This window comes from Fulmarus glacialis, unplaced genomic scaffold (assembly GCF_000690835.1).
Source record: "Fulmarus glacialis isolate BGI_N327 unplaced genomic scaffold, ASM69083v1 scaffold46904, whole genome shotgun sequence".
Lineage (NCBI taxonomy): Eukaryota > Metazoa > Chordata > Aves > Procellariiformes > Procellariidae > Fulmarus > Fulmarus glacialis.
Genome location: NW_009210761.1, coordinates 1 through 24946, shown reverse-complemented (window position 1 = coordinate 24946; position 24946 = coordinate 1). Strand labels below are relative to the sequence as shown.

Below are 24946 nucleotides of genomic sequence, written 5' to 3'. Positions count from 1 at the left end.
GGCAAGCTCCTCTGCCAGCTCCCTCAGTAAATCATAGCGTGATACATCAAGTGGCTTGTTTTATAGAGGGGCTACCACTTCTCTTTACTTCACTGGAACTTTCTGTCAATCCAAAGTTAAGTGACACAATACAAAAAATACAAAAACCTCAGGACAAACAGCCTGGCCTTCTCATGATGCAGTGTTTTTAACCCTTCCAAGTTTCACGTTGGATTTGCTGCATGTGTACGTATTTTACTGGTGGACTTTCATTTTGCAAGCTCTAGATAGCACTGACAAGAGAGAATTAAAGCTTTAAAAAACATACCAAAATTAAAAAATACGAATTGCACTATATTCAGCAACTCTTCCTTGGAAGAACACTATAACACGCTGAAGTAATGGCCCTAGATTTTGCGATACAGGGACTGGGCCATTCCTTCAGAACATCGTGCGGTTGCCTTTGTTGTTTTTATAAAAAAGTTTTTTAAGTGTGTGTCACATGGATCAACTTCCCCATTCTTCTATATGGTCTAGTAGTTTTAATGATTAAAATAGTTCAGGTACTTTCCATTCCATAGTTTTATTTTTACTTCAGCTTGTACAGAACTAAAAAGGCAATTAACTTTTGGGTTTCTTTTTTTTTTCTGAAACTTTTTCATCCCTGGGTGATTTTACTAGCACACTTGAAATGCATTTGAAGGAAAAGAAATGCTTTTCTGTGTCCGATGAGGAGTACCCTCGTGGCTGTGATGGACATGCTGGCAGTGAAAATGACTGGAAGGAGGAATCAGCAGCGCTATATCAGGATGTACTTATTCAAGTCAATAATAATTGAGGATTTCAATTTCCATTCATGACAATCTTGAAAGAAAACACAAGCACTAGGAAAGATCCTGCAGAATATTATACATAATTCATTTTCTTGAACTTTTCAACACCTCTGTAGTACATATGCCCTATACTGCTCCCCAGCTTCCAGTTTTAAACTGATGTTTACGGTGCATTGGCAAGCCATTAGGGGAGGCATCCCACAACCCAGCCAACAGGCTCTCGCTTTGCACTGGTTAATTTCTGGGATTTTCAGTCCTGACTGCTCCGAGCTCCAGGACTACCTCATCGTGATCCACGCAGCCTGCCGCCCTAGCTTTACCGAGTTCAACAGGTGCAAGACATCCTCTCCATCTTGCAAGATCATGACTGGCCTGATAAATTAAAAAAAAAAAAAAAAAAAAAAAAAAAAAAAAGGGGGGGAGGGTATTGAAAAGACATTTTATAGCTGCTTTAGTAACTTGGCTTGGGTTTCTGCCATAGACTTTATCTAGCCATTTTCACGTCTTCCTTGGCACCCCATCCAAACCGAAGCTGACAGATGGTACCTTTCGGATGACAATGGTCTCTGCGTCAGATCCCACAGCAACTGAGTAGCAGTACACCACCTTCTCCGCAAAGAAAAAGATCACTCCTCTCAAATGCCAGTAGTGGAGGGGCTATCACAAGAAGGTAAACTATTTCAGCCACGCAATTTTTCTCTCTTTCTCCATTTTGAATCAATCCAGAGCTTCTGTGACCATAAGGGGACTGCGGCTGTGTATTTATTGCACCTACTCCCACGATGACAACCACTCTAAAACAGATTTAAACCACCGGATTCATTTCACAGCTAGGCAGGGCTGAGAAACGACAGCGCACCCCTGCGTCCATACTGGTCACCCAACACCCAGGACTGCCAGACCCTGCGCTCCTTATGCCAGCAACCTCCACAGCTGCGCCGCTCACTGTCCCCGGCAGGCAGGGAGGCATGCCCTGTAGAAGGGACGAACTTAGCACTGCTCTCTTCCACGGTGCCTCAGGACACAGCGCTTTTTGCATCGTGATTTTTAGATTCCCCTTTTGCATCTCAGTTTTGGTCTTGCCTGGGAGAAGAAATAAGAAAGCTTACCCCAGCAAGCCTCCTAATGTTTGTTTGTTTATCAAAACATCTGGGTACATGGAAACTGGTCTGAGCCTTGCAGCCACCCAGCCTTTGCCCATCCAAGATGGCACTCATTTGGGAATATCAGCGTCCAGAGAAAATGCCTTATGGCAGCATTTAAGGAAGAAACCAAAGACTGCAAGACTACTGTTTAACAAGGTTCCATTTTAAATCTGTTAAAATTAAACATGGCTTAACCCTTGACAAGATCTTAGCTTCATGGTGAGGTGTTGTGCATCAGCAACCGCAGCAGCCAAAGCCTGAGCCAGTGAAACAGCTTTGAGAAACGACTGAAGAGAAGCGACACCGTACCTCAGAGCCCTACCTGGGACGTACAGACATCCAGCTGCTGAGAGCACGGCTTGGTAACCCCAGGGAAGTCGGCAGGGATCGGCACGCCTGCCATCGCTACCACAGCCCAAGCTGTGCCGAGCTCAGGCCAAGAGCAAGGCAGAGTCATGAACTCCTCCGCAACGCCAAGGCTGAGGACGATCCTGCTCAGTGATTGAGTGGGTCACTTCTCATTTGGCTTTCAAAAGCCAAACTGCAACCCTACTCTCCTTTTCCAACCAGCAGCAAGGGTAACAGTAGGACTGTTGTTATATATAACATACGCATACAAACAATGCAAAATACTGAGCTATAACTCTACCGGATACTTCGTGATGCCCCTGCATTTCCTGACCAGATTTAGGAGCCTGGATCCAAACCCCGGGTGCTTTGCTGAGCGCTCAAAGTCCCAACACTGGGAACACTGCAAAAGCCTTCTGGCATTTTTGTGTTAAAGGGTGGTTGGTTTTCCACGTATACATTAATTACTTCACAAATAACTGTTAACGCCCCCAATCTCTTCCTCTTTTTTAAAAGTAATTGCAAAAGGGAAGCCAGAAAAGGACTTTTTTTAGGTGCGGGACCTGGTATGATAAATGGAAAGGATGCTGGAGATATTTGAAGTGACAATACTGTTCACCAGTCATGTATGCATTGCTTGGATAATCTAAGAAAGCAGCCATCAGACATGCGTTAAAGATTTGGGATTTACATAAATTCCAGCGTGGAACGTGTCATCTGTACTCCTAAATACAAAAGACGGCTGGATTTCTCCGCTGGTTCACATTTGGGCCCCAATTCAAACCTCTCCAAAGCACATGCTTCATTGTTGACATAAACAGGGATTCCTTCCCAAAGCGGGGCCTTCGTGTGCCGAGCGCTGGCCTTTAGCTTGCCGACCTTCTCCAAAACAAGAGCCTGCAAAGCTGCTGTGGGAATATCATGCCCATTTACTACATTTGCTGTATCTCAGTGATCTCGCACCTAATGGACGCAATTTAAAAACAGAAATGTTTTCCCTCCTAAATGTGTCTATTTTGCTACTGTAACAAAGAGCATCAATTACAGATAAGTGTCTATGGCTCTGTTTTTCCATCTGCAAGTACAGAAAATAGTAATTTGCTGTTCCAAAGGGCATTTCATGCAGACTAACGAGGACATCTCACTTAAAAAAAAAAAAAATCTCATCTATGCCAGAATTTCTCCACTCGCTATTGCTACATTACTGTAATAGTGCAATAATAAGATGACTAACGTTAAGCATCTGAAAGATGGCACATTTTTCTCTGCAATTTTTCGGTCTTTTCAGCACTTTCAACAGTATACTTTCTAGATTCAGTTCCACTGTTTGCTTCAACAGTCAGTTTGTTGGTTTCCTGTTGCTCATGTGGGTATTCCTCATAGCAACAGGAGAGAACCATGTTTTTAGAACTGGAAAAAGTGAGAGTAAAGCCAAAACACTGGCAGGGTGATCCAGGGCCAGATGCCATGCCTGAAATTATACTCCCTGCTTAACGTGACTTGGGATTTCAAGCTGATCGTCTCCCTCTAACAGGTATACTTTGCAACTGTGAAAAGCTCCGAATTTACCCTGCTGCAATAAACGCCACGAGCGTTTACTGAAAAAGAGGATTTTAAAAAAGCTGCGACAAGCTGCGACTATACAAAGCTGTATGAGCCGAGCACGGATCCCCCGCCGGAGGTCGGGGGCAAGTCTCCGACCAGACTATCTATCGCCGGCCCGTGAGCTCCTCCGGCGGCGATGCCTGGGCTGCGGGGCCGGTTCCTCGGGGGCCCGGCTTCCTCGGCGCGCCGGCCGAGGCTGTATTTATGAATGGATCTGACGGAACTCCGCCATGAGCCCGCGGTGTAACTGCATCACCCCATTGTTGCTACACACGCACAGCACTCACTGGGGAACAAAAAGCTGAATGAAGCGGAGCAGCTGCCAACTCAGGCAAAGACAACTTAGGAAACTATCTCATTCTTCCTTTCTTTTGGAGGCTATTTTGTCTGTTGTTTCCTTGCATACAAAATGTGGTCTGCAACAAATAAGGCAGGATAAGATACAGCGAGTCCTGTTACTTGGTTCCAAAACCACAGGCCCTGAACACTACAAAGGAGGGGATAAATGGTGTATGTGCTGTAGGGACAATGTTCAAATGCTATCCATTCAAGATAGATTTCCATGATTTTATACTGCGGCTCAACAGAAACTGAATTCTTGAGCGTGGTGGTTCTGAACGTCATTTCTGTGCAGAAATTTGCAGGGATCTTTATGAAGGGACTTTTCAGACCTTGGGGGGGAAAAAAAAATCCCAGCACTGACATATGTAGCACATTTAAGTAGAGATATTTTAAATGCCATTTATTATGGATCCAGTCTTCAAAACAGCCTGACTCCACATTTTCAAGGGCTGACAGCCAGCTGTCTCGACAAGACTTTAAGAAAAGCTTGGTTCCTTTTTTCTTTCTACCTCAGGCCCTTTGGATTTTCAAAACCACTCAGTACACACCAGTTCCCATCTGGGAACAGACTTTTAGAAGGGACTTGTGCCCACATACAAACCCACATGTTGGCTCTGCCCAAAAACCCTTCCCCTGCTGCCGATGCCGGGGAGGACAACTCCTTTTGTCATCCGAATGCAACCTTCAGAGCTGGGCTCTAGGAAGAAGACGCTCCTTATGTGCGCATATAACCCTCATTATCACAACAGAGTGAACCTGGCCAGCCCTTCCTGCAACTATGGTGCTATAGAGTTTATTACACAAACAGCTACTGATGAGCTTAATTTGGGAATCTAACCTTGCCAGCTTTCGTCAATGACATAAGCCTGAATGCATTTTTAATATGAGATAATCGTTTCTACGTTTCAGGGCAGTCAGCCGCATCGAAGGAGGTTGGAAGGGACCTCTGGAGGTCACTTAACGCAACCTTCTGCTCAAAGTAGGGTTACCTTTAAAACTTAGTTGTGTGCCTAATTCTTACTGACTTTAGCGTACAAAATTCTGGTCCAAGGTGCTTTGTCACAGGTGAAGACCTCATCTACCTACCCCTGCAGTAGCTTCTTGAGCTCCTCAGAAACTTAATGTATTTCTCCTCCACAAGGAGATCTGGGGTACCAGAGAATGGAGGGGCTTATGACAGACTCAAGGGAGATGCAAGCAGTAACCAGGCCAGGGCATGCACGCCCTGCACGTGATTTATGACAATGCTCCCAGGCATGGCCAGAGAGGCCGTTTCCAGATCCGTGGCTAGCAAGCTGACACACTGAACGGACGGCTGCTCTTCCAGGAGGTGAAGAGAGAGATTTGCCCAAGGCAGGTCTGTGGCAAAGCAGAATATTGATTGCAAGGTCTTAAAATGTGCTCTACCTGTTCAGCTATCCTTCCTCACATCCCGTAATTGTACACAGCGGGGATGCTCGTATCCTCCTCTGAAGCATCTGGCTCCACCGGGACAGGATACTGCGTGCACTGGAGTGCTGGTCTGGGATGCTATGGGAATTCCTGACTTCCCGAGTTGTTTATTTTTCCATTGCAATGACCCACTAAGAGATGCACGGGGAGCTCGGCACGCTTCCTGTGAGTAGGTCTGTTAACTCTTTGCCCACCAGCCTCTCCTCTCCTCTTCAAGAAACAGCAAAGGAAACGTTCCCACTCTCTGGCAGCAAAACAGATCAGAACATGTAATCCCCGTCCTGCGGAGCTGTGTGAAGCTGTGTGGGACTAGCTCTTATCGACTCTTTGGGACAATAATGATCAGAAAAGGCAACTCACAGATACACCATGCAGAGCTACTTTTGCTACCCATAGGGCTGCTGAGCTTCTCAGCTTCTCCAAGAGTAGGTCCCTGGTGTTTATTGTGGTAGGTGGAAGGAGTAACGAAACCGAGGTTTGCACGGCCTCATTGTCACTGACTCTTCAAACTGTGATTCAACCTTCACCAAATGGCCCAGGGCAACTATTTATCACAAATAACTGTTATCCCGAGAATGACACTGACACGATGCCTTGTACTATCTTGTCTAAAGTCTGGAGCACTGCTTTGGACTCATACAAGGATAGCCGACACCAATGGGTTTGTGAAAGAAACACTCATGTGTTGGTTGTTTGCTTACCCAACAGCTGGGTTGTAAATTAAATACTGTTTATTAGTAACATATTTTTGGTCTAATTCTTAATGAAACATCCATTAAAAACATTACAGCTCTAAATGCCAAACTCCAGTCTCAGTTACACCAATGTAAATCTAAAACAACTCCATTGACTTTAGCCTCTTGGTTTATGCTGCTATTTCCTAGCAAACAGATATCTCCCTCAAATTATCATTATAAAACAGCAGAAGTTCAGAAAAGCTCATTGCAGTTAAGTTGCATCAGGATTTCATTATCATTCTCTATTTTCATATGCTTGCAACTTCGAAGCTGAAATTTTTCATGCTTCACCTCAGACAGTGACATTTTTTGGAAAGCCAATGAGAAAGTCCCATCATCTGTTTCCATGCTAAGCAATCACACACACCAAAAGAAAAAGCAGCAGAAGGCCCCGGGACCCTGTGGTCGGGAAGGACTCTCCCCCCTGCTCTCTGCCGCTTTCTACGGGCTACCAGGAGGCACGGGGAGGGGGCAACAAGTTTTTCCTCTGCAGAACTGTAATTTCTGCAAGTACCCTCGCTTTTCTACTGCATAATGCTCCTAAAGCCTAGGAGCTCTTGTTTCTTCCTCTTCCCTAACCTCCCCTTTGAAAACAAAATCATTCACACAGTGACGATGAATTAATTGTGTCGCTGCAGGAAGAGCTCTCAGGCATCAGAAATTAGGAAGTGAGAGAACTGAAGCTGTTCATTCAACTTCAATTAAGTCCCAGCGTAAAATACATTACAACAGTCTTTACTCTTCATTAACACAGCCTTGGGCTAACTCTTACACAATCTAGCCAGTACATTTTTTCCAACAATACATTTTACAGATGAGGCTGGTATTACCACCTATTACTAAGATTGCCCGATACTTCTCCCAGACCCTGTTTTCAGTTGCTTATCTCTCTCTCAAGCTTTAACATGTGGGATGAAATTTTCCAGTCCTGGGCCCTTTTGCATTTTTCCAGTGCAAAAGTCACGGAGAAAGTTTCTACCAAAGTATTTCTCCCATTTCCAAATATCCGGTTAATGAAAAATACACTATTTTGCCCAAGTTAAAAATTCTGGCCACCTTTGGTTGGGCTGAGACTTCAAAGCTTGCAGGAGACAGACTTTGAGTTAAGGCCACGTCTGCCACAACAACGGAAACATCTTGAAAAATGACAGCACCTCTATCTTCTGCAAAGACTTAAGTTTTTTAGCGACTGAATTATCCAGAAGCTCCTTTTGTCCCGAGTGTGCCCTGACTCGGGGGGGCGAGTGAGACTCTCCTCAGTGGTCTGTGCTGCTGTGGGCTAAGACCAGGAGCAGAGGGAAGAAAGCTTGTCTCTACCCAGTGCCGACAGACTCTTAGAGAGGATATGATCAGTAAAACGTTAAGAGTTGCGGTGTTTTGGTTTTTTTTTTCCCAAAGGCATATATGCTCAGCCAAATTTGGGAAGATTTTCACCAGGATGGCAAAAATCACATTTCTGACAAAAACCCATCTACTAAATTTCAAAGAAAAGGCATGAAGAAATTTTCAATGCAAAAAACCATCATCTTTTTTTCTTCTAACCACTTAAGAACTACTAAGCCGTTTTGGCAGGTATTTTCTTTCAGACTGAAACAATCAGGATAGAAAAATTCATCACGAGATAAAGTTTGTCCAATCTGCAAGATGCTGCCAAAGAGCCTTACATTAAGAAGCGTTGGGGTGCCTGAGAAAGCTTCAAGTATCTCCTATAATAAAGAACATGAGCTTTAAGTGTATATCAATACACTTAAATTCTTAAATTAAGAGAATCCAGAAAAACTCCTACGAGAGCAAAAAAAGCCACGTATTCCCCCTTAAATGTGGTTGTGTGCAATATGCTCGCAACATGCTCGGAAAGTCAATTAACATGGGCTCTACCAGACCAAGCAGAAAGAAAATTCCACCAGAAAGACACTCTACTGTGACTTTTCTTCTGTCCCTACAAACCTTCACAAACATCCCCCGTATATGGACTGAGCACGGGAAGAGTCAGCTGGGATGCCGATTCCAGCAGGGCTTCGCAGGTGAAGCAGCAAGGCACCAGCCAGCAACCAGAAAGAAACACTCGGAGAGGCACAGAAGGAAAACCCGTGAGTGCAGTTCCCCCCGTGAGGAGCAGCTATGCAAGCCAGCAGCTGCAGCTAGCCTCGCGGGACCTCCTGAACAGGAGCCCGTGCATGAAGGTGACTAAAGAACAGATTACTGAGGCAAGGGCTGCATCAGGAAGGGATGCTCAAAATCTCTTTGCTGGCAAAAATGACGGGTGAGGGAGGGAAATCCTCTTCCCTGTGACCGGGGAATCGAGGCACAGCTAAGTATCTTGCAAGGTCCCAGTGATGTAGCCCTCGTGGCCCATGTGTTGAGCTCGCTTGCCCTCACCTGAGAGCTGAGTATTGTCAGCACCATGCTGTCACTGCAACCCAAACCTCCTGTCCATGCTGAAAAAGAACAAGAAGGGAAAACACCCTTGTGACTACACAGGGAAGCTCTTAGAGGAAATGAAGAACTACCCTGAACAACTCCCTGGCATCTCCAGAAAGACAGAACCCAGCTACTCAATGGTTGATCAAAACCCACCAAACACCTCAAATACAAATACACCAGCAAGGGCTACCTTGGCATCTCCCTTCTGACAAGTGCTAAAATACTGTGGAAACAACATCAGAAGTTTATCTGGAGCTTACCGATGTGGGGAATGTGGTCTAGTGATGGAAGACTGCATCGTTAATCAGGTGGCACAGAAACAAAGTGATGAGCTCTGCTGAGGGTATCCGTTCTAGGTCTGGGTTCTGGTGGTACCTGAGCACCACTTGCTTCTGCCTTCAAAAAAGACTTCCAAAGGACTACCCAGGGATTTCTGCAGGCAGTGACATGCTCTGTTCTGCTTCACAGCAGCAGAAGCAGGCGCCAAGCTTGTGAAGGCTCCCCCTAAACTTTCCATTTACTCTTGTCTCCTTCACTCTGCACGCCTCCCTGTCCCTTCCCTGCCACCCTAAGGGCTATTTGTGTTCCCATTCCTCACCCCACGCTGTCATTCCCTCATTCCCGTCATTATGCTTGTCCTGCTGATTACCAAGTTGATCCGTCAGGCTGTAATTTCTATAGCTGTAGTACAAGAAGCTCACAGACAATGATGGTTACACAGACTCCTCTCATCCCCATCTGCCCCTATTTGTCCTGCCCTGTGCCACAGTGCTCAGCTCTCCCAGCTGTTTTGAGGCTGTTCTTGGAAATCTATCAGTTAACTGATCCGGTTTATAAACCAAGCAAGCCTCCTGACACCCCAGCTCGGGAACAACAAGAAGTGGTCCTTCCCCCGCTTCTTTAAAGATTACTTCCAGGATGGGGTTTGAAACACAAGGACATGAGCAGCTGTGTGGGCATATATCAGCAAAAGCAAGCATGAAAATAAGCAGCAGCTGAGCAGGAACAACTTCACCTGGCATTGTCATCTAACAAGGAAAATCATAGCAGAGGGGCATCAGCCTTTCAGATGCTCCATGGAGTTAAGACATGGAATTATAAAAGAAGCTCTTAGGGGCTAGAACCAACCGCTTTCCTCATTCTGTGAATATTCGCAACCTTGGCTGAAGACAGCACCTTTTTTAACAAGATGTTAGTCTCTCCCTAAATCCTTGTCTTTCTTTGCCCGGTTTTCTAATGTCCCTCTCACATCTGTCCACTTATCTTAAGAGTCCTCCCGGACATTCCTGGACGCAGCATCCAAAACTTACCATGTTACATCCAATCAGACAAACATCCAAGGAGAAAATCTCATTCAGCCAGTAACTACCAATATCAGTACCAATAATGGATAATTCTTGTTATCCACACAAATGAAGTAAACTTAATGGATTTGCCAAGTCTAACTGTACAAATGAGCTTTGTGCATTACTTGCACCAGGCCATGCAGTCTGAATTGTTATACAGGATTCTTCTTGCACTCCTGCTGCTTACTGTAATGTATCACCACTCTGTTTCTCCATACTTATAAAACAGACACAAAAGAGCAATTACCTGAGTAAAATTTTCATTTACACTGAAATGAGTGTATGTTAAATTTCTGCAGCTACTTGATTTACATTATAAGCATTTAGAATTGGAAATGTTCCTTTCTCTGTGCAAAACCAAGTTCCAATCAAAAAAACGGGAAGTCCCAGGACTGCAGTTGCAAATTAGCCTCAATCTGATTGAAAGAAAAAAATCAATAGCGAAATTCTTCCCTTTTTGTTAAACCAGACCATTCTTTTTTAGCCAAAACACAGAATATTTGTTGGAAAAAACAAACCTCTTGACAATGTTATCACAGATGTAGTAATTGCACAGTGTATTTACTCTGTAAAGTAAAAGCAATAAAAAGTTTTATAGTTAGCACATGTTAAGGCTGATGCATTGGAAACTGATACTCTTACGGTAGGAAAAAGCATTATCTTATTAGTGGCCTGCATTTCAGGAAGCCTCACTCATTTTCCTTCCTTTTGAGTGAATTTCATCACAGCAAAACATTATCAGCTTCGCAAGAGATGAAACTCCTGTTTATCCACAGACCAAGCGGTTCGGATTTGCAGGAGCGTAAGCTCTCCCCGCAGTGTCCCACCGACCCGGGGGCACAGCAGGAGAGGCACCACCCCGCGGGGAAGGCACCCTGAGTGCTCCTTTCAGTCCTCCCAGCTTTCTGCTGAGACTGTCAAGCAGAGCTGTCACGTTTGGGTTTTTCTGATGTCCCCACTAGAAGCTGACCCCCCAGACCAGCAAACTCACTTTTGAGTGAGTTTGAGCACCACCGAACTGCCATCAGATTCACCTCTCCTACTGACGACAGGACCTTCTGACAAGCCAAGAAATGCCCTTCACGGGGCGAGCTTAATGAAGTTACAGACAAGATCCCAGACAGCCTGGGTTGCACCTGCCTCACACTGTGCCAGTGCCGGAGGATTAGCTCGTTATTCACTTCCCCTCAGTGAAGGATTTTTAGACAATACCTCCATGAGGGCGAGAAGAGTGCTTACAAGGCTGCGAACACAGGACCGGCGCACATACTGGTTTACCTTGTGCCCCAGGGGATGCTGTCTGCCTGCTCGCCCCATCGCCCGGGGTGGTACCCGAGGCGGCTCCCCCCTAGAGCAAGCCTGACCGTCAGCCAGGGCGGGCAGAGCAGGCTCTCCCCACCAAGCTGCTGAACAAAGCGTGAATGAAAAATGATCCCGGGAAGCCAAGGAGCTTTGGACATCCAAAGCATTGCAACCAAGGTGCCGGGTCCATGCCTGCAACCCGCTCGCTCCAGAAGCACCCCCCTCCTTTGCTCCACTGGGCTTTCGGGATCAGGCCGGGTTTGATGGCCCAGTTCTCCACCTCATAAGTGAAAGGAGAAGAGGAATGCGGGACACTCACCACATCTGTGTTTGTGATCTTGGCCAGGAGGTCCGTGAGGCTGTCCCCGTCATCAAGCTGAAGGCCACAGATGGCTGCTCCCACACTTCCAGTTGCTATCATTGACGGTGGGTACATGGCAAAGTTAAAATCTGCAAGAACAGATCTGGGAATCAGTCCAAGCCCAGACCAGAAAAGCTGCAAAACATCAGAGGCAAGCAACATAAAAAAACCACACCCAAGAATAAAAAACGGGGACGTAGAAGAAAGGGAAAAGTGCCACTCTTTTTGGTCCGGTGGAGCTCATTAGTCACACTGCTCATCACAAGCAGTCAAAGGAGGGGTAACAGATCTGCAAATTAAAATGGAAATGCGGTTCGGTCTTTTATTCTCACTGATGCATAAAGTAAACCTGGACAATTTTTAATAGTCTTTCCTTAGTTTTAAAGAAAAGGAAAGAGAAGAACGAGGCTTTCTGTAATTTACGTCAGAAATTTGGGTCTTGGTCACATTAGAGCTCTCTGTATAACTCTGTATAACTGGAATAAGGTATCACAAAGGACCAAACTGAGATTTTTAGTCACGTCAATTTTTAAAGACTTAATTAACTCGAGCATTTAAAGACCTGTCCGGGAAAGAGATTTTAATTAACAATTCATCTTTACCACCTTTGCAATTAGGAAATGAGAACACTTACAGCCCATAGCTACGTAATCAAAGAAAAAACAAAGATCACATTTGTCATTACTACTATTTCTTAGTAAGTTGAAAATACGTTTCAAAACTTCCTCTCACACATCTGTGGAGATCAGGAGAGAAATGAAAATAAAACTAAATGTGACCTTTATAAGTCCATTTTATGGTTTATGACACTGCCATAGGAACTGGCTTATCAGCATGTCTTACTAAACACCATTTCCAGGAGATTTTCTTGGTTGCTGGTATCTTCCTAAAATGCAACTTGGTTTGCAAGTTGTTTGGCTGAACAATAACTCATTAACAAACCCTTCTCTACCACTTTTCAGTTGGGGTGACTGGAGGAGAAGGAAGAGGAAACCCAAGTAACACTTAATATGAAATAAACCACAATCGATATATTTAGTCTATTTATAGAAACAGATTGTTACAGAAAACTGCCCTTCTGTTAAGGGCAGATCCCAAGTCCTCTCTGTTCAGGTAGCACAAATTCTGTAACCCTGTTGACGTCTGTGTAACCGCTCAAGTTTTAGACACACGGAGGGTTGTTCTCGGCCTCCCAGACTCTGAGCTGGCAGATACTGCAATAGCTGTGGAGATGGCATGCTCTTCTCCAGGCTGGAGTATGTCCCTGGGACCCACGAGGAATGAAGCAGTCAGGTAAGGCTGGGACTCGGGTCATAACATGCATCCAGACAGACTGGAAGGGACATGTTAGGAGTAGGGAGAGAGAAGGAGGAGCTGAAAACCTGGCGTGGAAGCCACCAAGAGATGACCACCTGCAAGCCCGCCGTTGCACACTGCTGAAGTCCACTGTCCTTCCTACCAGGAGAGCTCAGCAGACATCACACTCTGACAACCACTTCTGAAGGAGCAAATTCCCACCGACAGAAGCAATGAATATGGACTGCCATTATTATAAAAATAGTAATTATGCACTACTGTAATAGTAAGAACCCACTCTACACAGGAAAGCTGATGATCTTGGAAATTAAGTTATATTGTCCCCACTAATGAGCGAGTCAACAGGAGAGCCCTGATTCCTACTTATCAGTGCGGGATGCGACCCTGAGGATGCTGATCTCAGCACATGTCGAGGTAACAGGAACTGCACTTTCATGATCAAAATCGCTTTCACATTCACCTCACACGGATTTATACACACACACACATGCAACGGCTAGCCCCATCCAGCCTGTAAATGCATGACCAGGGAAAATAGATAAGGCTACCTGACACACTGCACATGCACTCCCCACAGAGTCTGCCCTATCCCTGGTGCCTCAGCCTGTGGTGGCACTTATCGTCAGGCCAGACCTTCAGAGCAGGCCATAAATACAGTGGGGTTTTAAGCCCTCAAAACAGCCCTCATTTTATGCCATTTTGCCTTTCTTCTTACTCATTGCTACTGACGGGGGGCCCTGGGACTTGGCTCTGGGTGACTGTTGCAGTGGCTCTTTCCTGTGGGTTGATCTGGTAGCTGGTGGCTCCACAGAAGAAGTGTGATCGCTGGGCCACCAGTTTAAAAAGCCCAATGGGCAACCAGTTTACATAGTCCAATATGAAAATGAGGAATGGTTAAAGGAGTCTGATAATGAGAGGTTTTTATAAAGGTCGTAAATGTTTATGTGCTTATGTGACTGTCCAGAGCGTCCTCCTGGTCCATGGAGCAATTAACAAATGTCTACAAAATTTAAGAACATTCAAACATTTATGGAAGAGACCTAGCATCCCCAAAATCTGCTGTCATCTACATAGAGCGATTCATCAGCAATCCCACTAGTTTCTTTAGAAAAGGGATAAATTAAAGCAGACTACATCTCCACAGGTCTGCTTCTCCTCTTGTACACACTGCATTTGCTTGCGTTTGCGAATCCTGTGTGGTTGCATTGGCGTGAATGAGGCTGCACTTGGCCAACGTGGCCCTAAGCTGGGATGCAACTCCTGCATTTAAATCTTTGGACATACCAAACCATCTCCTAGTTATGCGTGGGAACTACAAGTGGCGATGGACTTTCCATAATTTACCCCTCCTTGTCTCAAGTTTCAGGGAAGATGTAGTAAAAAGATGATGCAAAACCTCTCAACCTCTGCCGGTATTTGGACAGTCCCTATGATGCAGTGGGTGAGAACGAAAACCCACCCCCTCCCACCCATCATTTGAGCCAGCAGCAAGGAGAAACGGACCCACTCGGAGGCCCGAGTGGACTCACACCCTCATGCATGGTCACTGAACCCCCACGGAGAGGCTTCACCCAGCCCCAGGCGGCTGCATTTACACCCAAGCAACGGGGAGCTCCCACGTCTTGCACTCAACGCTCAGCACCGGCCAGGCACGGCGGGCTGAGTGAAGGACACAGCTCCCGCCTGCCCTCTGAACTTCCTAGGGGCTTGCATCAGGACCTCCACATTATCCAAGCGCCGGTTCTCTCGTGGTTGATTTTACATCTACTCCCAGAAACCGTCTTCCTAGGAAGCTGAATAAAGAGCCACAGTGCCCCTGCCAACTAGCACTGCTGTAGGTCTGCTTCCACGTGGGGTCACATGAGAACATTTCTATGCCCAATAACCTTGTTAGTTCCCTTAATGTCATTCATAATGCAAATGAGACAGCGAGCGAATGGCCAGAGGCCCAGAGTGACTAAAGCTCAGCATCCAGAAAGTCTTACATTGCCTCTAGCTCTAAACTAACTTCCCTCCATAACAAGCACCATAAACTTGGCTATCAAAGCTACACATGCCCAGTCTTTGTTGTACAACAGGCAGCGATTTGTATCACTGGCTTCTATTTTTAGCATATTAATTAACTACTGCAACTGGTGAGGCAAGTGTCTCCAACTGGAGAGTGTGGCGCCATTGTCTGAAGTCATCACCTCATCTCGCGCTATTGAAAATCATGGCAGTGACCCTCCTGCTGATATGAATTTAACCTGACATACCCACAAAGGGATGGGGGGTGGTGCACCAATTTTGTGCACATGGTTCTCCACATCACCCTGGACCCTATTAGTGTGGAAAGAGCTCATTGAAAGAAAAGAAGCCACATTGTGCTGGGCCACCTAGAGGGTTGAATAGAAAAGGCTGAGGAAAAGAGCAGGCAGCGGAATAAAGGCCGTAATTAACATATTTCCATATTCAAGCAAAGCAATAACTACGTGAAATGTTTGTCAAGGTGCAATGAAAGCATAAATATTAAGTACCGTATCTGAGGGGATGCAGAACCCCCCTTGAGTCCCTTACATTCCATCGAGAAATTAAAAACAAGCTTTTTACGCACTATTTTCAATTATAAACCTCTATCCCTGCTTCCCCCATAATAACAAGCCAAGTCCCGCCATCCTTACTCAGTTTTCACCCAGGTAAAACTGCTCGCAGAATTAAGTCAAAAGCTTGCCCTGAGATTTAAAAAAAGAAAAAAAAATCAAAATAAAAGGGGGAGAGAGAGGACTTAAACATTTGACTCTGAAACATAGGCTCTTACGTTAAATTCTGGTTAGAGATGATGAACCCTGAATTACAGAGGGAATCTTACAAAAATCACTTCTTACTGGACACCTGAAGCAAGGCTATGGGCTAAATCCTTCTTTCGGACCTATGTGCAACCTTGGTTTATGGGCACCCAGAGCCTGCACCGAAGACATGGCTCTGCCTCTAACTTTGTTGTGATTTATGCAATTCCACTGCGGAAGAGTCTCATTAAAAGTCAGAGGAGTAGTGCAACAACGTGTAGTCTACGAGGATCCGAGCACACGAGCACTTCTTCAAGGGAAGAACTGGGTAGTCAGAAAGCAGGACTTGTTTTACCTTCTATTCCCAGGCAGTAACACCAGAAACTGTCCTATCCCCATTTCGGTATCCGCTTTTTCCTAAAGGACCTAAAAACAAGGGACTGACCTTGCACAACCCCAGTGACTTCAGCGTTGGAAATAAAAAAAGCCGACCCAAGGAACAGTACCCTTTGCCACACAGCCACCGCTGGACAGCCAGCCGGAGTCATCGAAGCAAATTCAGGGTACCCTGAACCCGCGCCCTGCTTTCAGACTGGAGCTCGCGCCGACAGCCAGGGCAGCAACGTACGCACCCGCCAAGGACGTTTTTCTGCCCGCGCGGCACACGTAACCTATGGTCAGGTTCCAGGACCCTGCCCATGGCGGCCGAGCTGTTTTGCTGTCTCTCTCCTGATCCAGTGGACTTCGCTACCTCCGAGCCAGGAAAACGCAAGGTTGACAGTCAGTCTAAAGCAGGAGGGAACTGGAGGCAGGAACCCAGCGAGGTCCCGCAAGGGGAAGCCCTAACTTGCAGCCAATAAATGAAAACTGCCAGAAGGAAAAGAGCACTGACAAATATCCGGGCTGAACGTGCTCCGTGTGCCAAAGCCAGGTGGGAACTCTACCGTCTTACAATGACCCTTGTTACTGCTCTGGCCGCAGGTTGTTTTTTTTTAACAGCCAGTTTTCATCTCTATAATTTGATAGAGGTTTATTTTCAGAGTTGCAAACGGAGAATTGGAAACGGCTGTCTTGCGGAAGACAACGCTCTCACGGGGCGGAGGGGGAAAGAAAACAAAAAAGGCATGTTACCTCCATCAGGAGAGCAGAATCATGACAGTCATCAATATCGGTTTATAAAATGATATAGATAATGGTCAAATTTCACCCAGCCTCAAACTCCACCCAGCCAATGACTTTACTATGAGGACAAACATGGATCTCTATTTTAGCAGGTAAGTTAAAAAGAAAGGTTGAAGGGAAACAATGTAAGTAGTGAATTTAATTCTTGCCTGTTTTGATCCAAATGCAATTCCAGTGTCAGTGTGCTACTTTTTTTTTCAAACGCAGTTGGTTTTAACTGCATTGGCTATTTTTTTTCTCTTGCTCTCATATTTCTACAAGACAGCAATTTTTCCCCATGTTAACTATTTCTGCTTTTAAAGGCAAAACCAGATGACTCTTCAGCCCTTCAAAAAAGGCGCATGGCAGTGCCAAGTACGACCAAACAAAAAACTCTCAAGTAAAATAGGATGCAGACCCATTTCTATTCTTCGAGTAGGCGGGAGGGCAGACACCTAATTCTGTTCCTGGGCTACAGTAAGGCAAAAAGTGTTTGGCCTTTATACAGATGGGTCTAAAGTATCCTAAATGCTAATGCTACATCACAACCATCCAAGTGAGGTAGAGACAAGGAAACACTTTGAGCAGTCTATGTAAAGTGTATGAGCACTCGCTTATTAGCTGATCATAAACTCTATTTCTGAACAACTGTTCGTACTGATTATTATTTTCACTTGTTCTACACCTTCAGTAAGAAAGCCTAACCAAGGATCAGGATTATGTTAGCGCTTGAACCATCAAAAGGTCAGCTCTGCAGCTGGTAGGAAGGAGGGCAAGTTATCCGGCAGCACAGGAATTACCCCAGCTTGTATCAGCAAAGTCTCTCTTCTTCCATTTCTTTCCACTTCATCTTCCCAGATCTGATGGGTCCTACAACTTAAGGAGTGAGTCTGCTCATACAAAACACTCCCCAGGCCCTGCTTACTTGTTGATGGAGCTTCCACGGTTCTTGCGGCTTTATTTTGCGGGAGAGCTCAATATACTGATATGAGCTGCCTCTCCCAGAAACAAGCAAGAGCCTTCTTTTATATGGCAATAAATTAATGTGGATTATTCTTTCCTCTGTCATGCAAGAAGTATTCGTGCAACCACTGCCACTTTGCAACATGTATTTCCTTTCTGAGAGATTAATCCACACAACGGAGGCTCTGTGGACTTCTTTCTTTCCCTCTGCAAAGAACAAGTTGTGGCTAAAACTCGTATCACACTTTTATCCTCTGCAGGGACAGAGCCCAATAACTCTCACGTTGGCTGAGAGGGGAAGGATGCATAGTAGACTTGCCCAGCAGGAGTCCTGAGGACCAAACATGCCTTTTGGTGTTACAAAGCATTCTGTGTGGTTACCCTCCAGATCACTAGGGTTTATGGGCCTCATCTTGCAGTCTTTGCTCAGACAACACTCCCATTGACTTCCACAGACCTTCTGTCTGAGTAAGGACCCAGGATTTGGCCCAGAAATTAAAAAAAAGCCTTCTCAGCTTTCAAATGTAGATGATTAATGTCCCAGAGACAGTGGGCAGAGGTTTGGCACACTGTACAAAACTGACTTAAAGCTGAAATTTTCCTCCTCTTTCTTAGCCTCTTTGCAGACACAGGCTTTGAAAGCCACCACTCTATGAGATGCTGCATTGTATCCATCATGGGAACATCTCACCTGCCATAGGACTCGGCTGAAGCACAGAAGAGACCATGCGAAGGGCTGTCTAGGGATCTGGACAAGTTGCCTCCTGTCTCTGCAAGTCTGCAAAGCTTTTTGCTTCCAAGTTTTGCATGCCACTTAAATCAAACAGCGAAAACCTCCTCAGTGAGATTAGTCTCTCCATTACAGCTTGTGTTCGGAAACGCACAGCTCCTCTTTCTGAAAGCCTGACTTGCACAGCCTGTCCTCCCCCAAAACCCATTCCCTTATAGGCTCTGACACAAAAAGGGGCATCCTGCGCCAAAACAGTGGCACGTACAGCGTCCAACAAGAAAGCGTAACGCAAGGAAGCAGTTGGGCATCTGTGACTCTGAACAGCCTGGAAGAAGAAGACATGAAGGGCACGCTGAAGCCAAGGAAATAATGCACGGTCCTCTTCTGCTCTGCATGCAGCTCTGTAACCAGTGCCCTTTCCCACTCCTCCAGGAGCGATTCCCTGGCTTGGAGCACGGCACATACAAGCAAGCAGGCAGCCCCAGAGAAAACATTTCCAAACTGTGGAGTGCAATGCGAAGAGACAGAGGAGGGACGAAGGGCGCAAAGCAAGGAACAGACGGAGGTGGGGTCAGAGAGGCAAAGCGATGGGATCCCAGACAGCAGAAGAAGGATGACCTCCACTGGGCTCACAGATAAACAGGATCCTCCCATGCTGAAAAAGCAGTAAGCATCAGTTTTGCCAAGCTATATTGTAAGGACAAGGGGTCCAGATGCAGCCTCTTAGTGCCTTTAAAATTCAGAAGATTCCTGAAGTAGATTTTTGCTTACACGGGAAGCCACCAGCGGGATGAGAAAACAAATGACATCATGACAGACTAGGCTATGCCAGCGCATGTCAATCTATACTCTCCTACTGTGCAGTGAGCGAGGCAGCTTGAAGAAAGCTGGCCTACGCATGGGCAATTCCCAGCCAACAGATCGAGCTCTCGCGTAATGACAGCACCCTGTTTGCATGGCCACGGCGCTGGAAGCGCAGACAGGGACGGGCTGCGGGCAGACACCACTTTCGGCCCCTTCCAGTGGAGAAGGAGGCTCCTGAAAGCGTTGCGAGTGCAGGGCACGGTAAAGAGAAAACGTTTTATTCAGGGAATAAGGTTCTGTCTTGGTCAGCAGCCGTATGTTCAGATGGGACCAAGGGCAAAGAGGGATACGTTCGAGTTTCAGTCATGCTCATGTGAATCATTAATCACCGCAACAACAGGGAGAGGCTGTGCATTTATATCCATGCAGCTTGTTTCAGAAACTGGGCTTAAAATAAAGACAGAGAGACAGAGAAAGAGCCAAAATGATAAAACATGACTGAGAGGAATGTACAAAAGAACCAAGTATCATCTCCTTTTGCATAACCTTCAAACGGAAAGGAGAATAGAGATGAATATCAAAGTGATCCTACACATCCAGCACAACATCCAGAACTATTAATGGTTGCTTCCCTCTCCGTTTGCTGACACAAAGTATTGCAGGACTGAGATCACAACCGGCTCTGTAAAGGCAGGCAACACTTGGGTATTTCTGGTATAAGGCTTTTGCTGGGAAATTAAAATGGTACAGCTGGTGAAGAAGAACTCGGGCTAGAGGAAAAAAGTTCAAAATATGCCAGGTTTTGCACGATACACTGAAGAAGAAGAAGTACTTGAAAGCAGAGAAAACTGCACTGAAATGGAAATAAAAACAGATTTATTACTGTGCTGCAGACCAGAGCCATTAGCCAGCCAGCGAGGTCAGGTCTGGTAAAAGAGTCAAACCCAGGCTAAAAACATGTGGAGGGAGCAAGGGAAGAGGCAGCCACATGGCTTCTGAAAGAAGGCAAATGGGGAAATGAAACACCAGGCTTAACCCGAGCTGGTGGAGAGCAGAAGCTTTGAGGGAGAAAGGGAAAGAAGAAACACAGCGGCCGATGAGAGCTCTGCAACGAACAGGACAAGAAAAGGAAATGACAACTAGATCTGGAAGGAAGTCTGATGAGAAGGGGCTTTTCTTCACCGAGCAGGGTAAGAATGACTTCAAGAAGAGTGGCAGTGAAAGGGAAATACAGTACTCATAACATGACATTTCTATAATGCAAATGGGGGTAGTAACTTGCTAGTAAACTGGGAATGAAGTAGAAAACTGGGAATGAGGGCTTGGGTGAGATCTCTGCTTTTGAAACTGCACAGGGTTGTGGGTCCTCCTCAAAACTAATTGCCAACACAGTGGTTTGTGGAAAATGGGATGAGAAGAGAAGAAAATCTACAGCCAGCACTACGGTGCCCTGTCTTTCGGGAAGCTCCCTACGCAGTCAATTACGGCTTTCATTTGCAAGAAAAGAAACTCTGACTTATTGCCTCTTTAAACCCTTTAAATTCAGTTCACGCATCGGAGACATGTAACATGAGAAGCAGATCACACGGGGGAAACACATGACAGAAACACATAGGGCTAAGGGTTGGAAAGGGGATGCTGTTTTGGATCTCAGTAAATAGACTAGTAAAGCATGGAGCTAACGGTCAAAGAATTAATGGAGAAAGGGTGGAAAGAAGCCATGGACTTTGGAAACTCCTTCATGGCCCACAGTCCTGCAATGTTTTGGTTATACAGAGAACTTCAAGGACAAAGGATTACAGACCAGAATCTGAGAAGCTAGATCATAATGAAATTCACGTCACTCAAGAAAATGTCCTCTTGGATAAAACAAAACAAACAAAAAAACTATTGTAGGAGGTTAAAGCAACAAAAAAGAGGGAAGACTGGTTTGGTTTGGAAGACAACATCCAGGTTTGTTGGAGGTTGATGCTGACGATGTTTTGAGGATCCAGAGAAATGTCCACGGGAAAGACCATTTTTTTCAGAAGAAAAGGGTAGTGTGAATGAATCCTGGGTAAGGGGAGAAGGCAAAGAAGGAAGGCAAAGCTGACGGAACAGATTAATCCTAAAGTAAAAAGCTAATTAGCCCAGAAATGTCTGATGAATTACCAGGAATGATCCTGTAGACTTTGAGCAGTATTTCTATTGAGCCCTGTGGTCTTTCGTCTGAAAAGGATCACACAGCAATGGGAAAAGAAGAAAAAGCTTGAGCATCTTGGTAACCAAAAAGTCAATTACCCTAACACAGCCCATAGAAGATTCTCTAAAACAGATCAACTGAAGTAGCAAAAACCGGCCTACATTGTAAAAGCAGTCACTGCATCTCAAATATTGAGAAGCAAGCATAGCAGTAGACATTCATACCCAAAAGCTGCACCCCGTCTTCCTTTCCCCTCTGCAAACACACAGGCAGAACGGTTCCTATCACAAAGGACTAGGTATGTCAAACTGTAGTGAATTCAAACATTGAGCCATATACTACTTGATAATAACCCTGGAAAACACCGCATGCTCTTTATCTGTTCGAGGTCTAGCTTCTAAGAAGTGGCCTAACCGTTAATCGTTTGGATGAAAATTAGAGTACATTTATTTTCTAAAAGTTACTGGGGGGGAAAAAACCAAACAAAAACCAGTCTTTTCCAGGCAGGTATAAATTAAAAGCCTCTCTTCCACAGAAGCAATTATTCTCATCTAAATCTTCAGAAACTGTATTCAGCCAAACATACGACAAAAGGGGAATGTAATGTTCCCTACGAAACAGACAAGTTTCACTGCTTTCTTGGAGTGAAGTTAGAGAAAGAATCCAAATGTTTAAAAACAAAGTCACTATTTTTTAAATTGTCATTCCCTATGCTTCAGTAATGTGGTAGTATCACGTACATGTTAAAATACAATTTTTACCTTTTATTTGGACAGCCCCAAGTTAATGAAAAATTTACGAATACATGTCTTTAATGCATTAGCCCAATGCATTTTGGGCTAATGTGCCGTAACAGCTTCTACTATTTTGGCCGTCCCACATCTGTCCTTACAAACGACCCCTGGCCCTTTAAAAAAATTAGTGAACGGGCAAAGCAGAAAACCGTATGGACTAATCCAGTCTTACTGACTTCGCTGCAAAAGCACCGCACGCGTTAGTAGGAGCAGGACTGCAGCGGCACTACAGCTCCCGATTGCGAGAATTCTCTTTAACCGCAGTTTCGGGGCCTGATTCACAATGCCCTTTGCCAACAGTCCCACCGGTTCTTCCCACATCACATAAGGATGGAGGGGATGAAAAGCCTTTATAACACCAGTGACTAACCTGCCCTTTCAACCACAGGGCAAGCAGCAGGTGCACCCAGAGCACCTTGGCCTACCTGTGGCACAAAGGGCAATGAACGTTTGTGCATGCTTCCGGATCAAAAGCAACTTGTCTTTAGGTAGAGGCAGCTTCCTTAGGATGTGTTCAATGAAATCGTGCGGGGTGACGGCTGCGAGGTTCCACTTCAACTTCCCCAGCACCACCAGCTCCCATTCCTGCAGGGGGGGACAGGGAGGAGAGAAGAGAAGAAAAGCCATAAGCAAGCCTGAAAAAAACCCAACTTCGCTTATTTCTCTGATTGTAATTATATCATCACTGCTAAATCGGTTTTGCTCAAACACTTTTTTCCGTATGCCCCTACTGCTTTGAAGTTGTTGACTTTATTCTTTTTCTTTTTTTTTTTTTTTTTAAACACTGGAAATGTCAAGCTCTACTGAAAGTAATGAGACCTGGCAGCTCCTGCCAAGATTTTACTTTTTTTGTATCCAGTGCTGAATGCCCACCCAGAAAGCTTAGCCTGCAATTAGATATTGCCAAGGTCACTGTGGTCCTTTCCTAGTAACTTCTTTTAAATGGCTATAGTCCTTACTTTATAGCCATTTAAAGGCCTAGGAATAACCATGCACAAAAATAACCTAGATATACATTATTTTTTTCAAAACTGGGGAGTTAGCTTCATGGCATTCCCTCCCAAAACTGTATTCAAAAGCTCCTGCAGATAAATCTGATGGTGGTTAAACTACTGCAAGACAGGCTTTGCAGAAAGGAAATGCACATAACACAGCCAAGAAGTAGCCCGTGTAAATTATCTGCCAATAAATCATGTAGGATCTATTCCCACATTCTTTGCACGCCCAAAACTCCCAGTGAAATCAAAGGAAAGCTTGGGCGCGTATGCAACTACTGGCCATTCCCTGCAATGTGATTACATGTAGAAATGGTACCTAATCAACAGATCCAGTCATGGGGCTCAAGCAGGGCTAGACCTGCGTGCTTCAACATTTGAAGTTTTGAACACCTTACAGTGCCCCGCAGAGTGAACAAAGCTCAGGCCTTGGACTCGTTTCTGTCTCATGCATCAACTATTAGTCATTAACTAAATTCCATGCACTGATTCTTGAGTCCTGATGATGCGTGAGCTTGATGGAGCCCAGTGTGGCGGAGAGCCCCAGCTAAGCTTGTAGAGTTGGCAAGTCGAAAAAAACCGTCCTTTAATTTTGCAGCCGAGGAGACGTCAACCGGCGTTGCTGAGAAACCATAAACATGGACCCCACAATGCCATTTCTGCAGTCGTTTCTCTGAATAGATGCCCGCTTTAACAGCAAGTTACTTTCCTACAGACATTCCTACTGGATTATGACAGAGCCCTCCATAGCTTGAAAAATCTCATGTTCACGTATGTTACCGGCCCCAGAAACTAGACGGGGTTTTTTTTCTTTCTGAAGAAAACCTGTAAAATGTTTGAACGTAATGGCAATTACGTTAACCAAGGACTGATCTTCCCAACATTACTAACGTGATGAGAGATTTGGGTATAGAAGAGCACTTAATCTAGAGGACTGAGTACAGGGAAGGACTTAAACCACATGCTTAAATCCACGTGGCACAAAAAGGTAGGCACATCGTTCCACGTCTTCGCGCGCGGGGGCCACGGCGCTTCCCCTAACAGCCTGGTACCACCGGCGGGACACCTCATGTCTGTGACAGCCATGGCAGTGTTTGCAGTGCAAAGCAGAAGCACGAGCTCCCAACCCCTCCCCGGGGGGAATTCCCACTGCTTTCGCCCAGTGATTCATAGGAGAAATTCTCCTGGGATTCGCGCTACTCGCGCTATGCGCATTCAGAGAACAAAGCTATTCGGCTGAATATACATCTCACTGAGAGGCTTATGTAGTTGTCCAGCGCTCTATACCACGAAGCGCTTTGCAGATCTTAATTATTCCATTAAATAATTTTGATTCTTTTTGTTTCTCCTTTCACCGTGTC

The 24946-nt window shown here is 45.4% G+C and overlaps 1 protein-coding gene across 1 annotated transcript; it reads right to left on the bottom strand.

The window, feature by feature from the left end:
* Positions 1-3943: 3943 nt before the first annotated feature.
* LOC104076419 lies at positions 3944-23175 on the bottom strand. The gene is made up of 5 exons (XM_009577277.1): positions 23016-23175; positions 11833-11963; positions 11490-11614; positions 10730-10777; positions 3944-4106 (listed from the first exon to the last, which is right to left on the bottom strand). The coding sequence occupies exons 2-5, from the start codon at positions 11947-11949 to the stop codon at positions 3944-3946; spliced, it is 453 nt and encodes a 150-aa protein (XP_009575572.1). The 5' UTR covers positions 11950-11963; positions 23016-23175.
* Between the last annotated feature and the right edge of the window lie 1771 nt (positions 23176-24946).

Excerpts from the sequence above, each read along its gene's own strand:
- LOC104076419 (XM_009577277.1), bottom strand. The coding sequence starts at position 11,949 with ATGTACCCACCGTCAATGATAGCAACTGGAAGTGTGGGAGCAGCCATC. Across the intron at positions 11,615-11,832 it reads AGATCACAAACACAGATGTG|CTTGGTGGGGAGAGCCTGCT; the intron begins GTGAGTGTCCCG and ends TTTGTTCAGCAG. Across the intron at positions 4,107-10,729 it reads TGTGATAACATTGTCAAGAG|CCTCGGCCGGCGCGCCGAGG; the intron begins GTTTGTTTTTTC and ends TCATAAATACAG.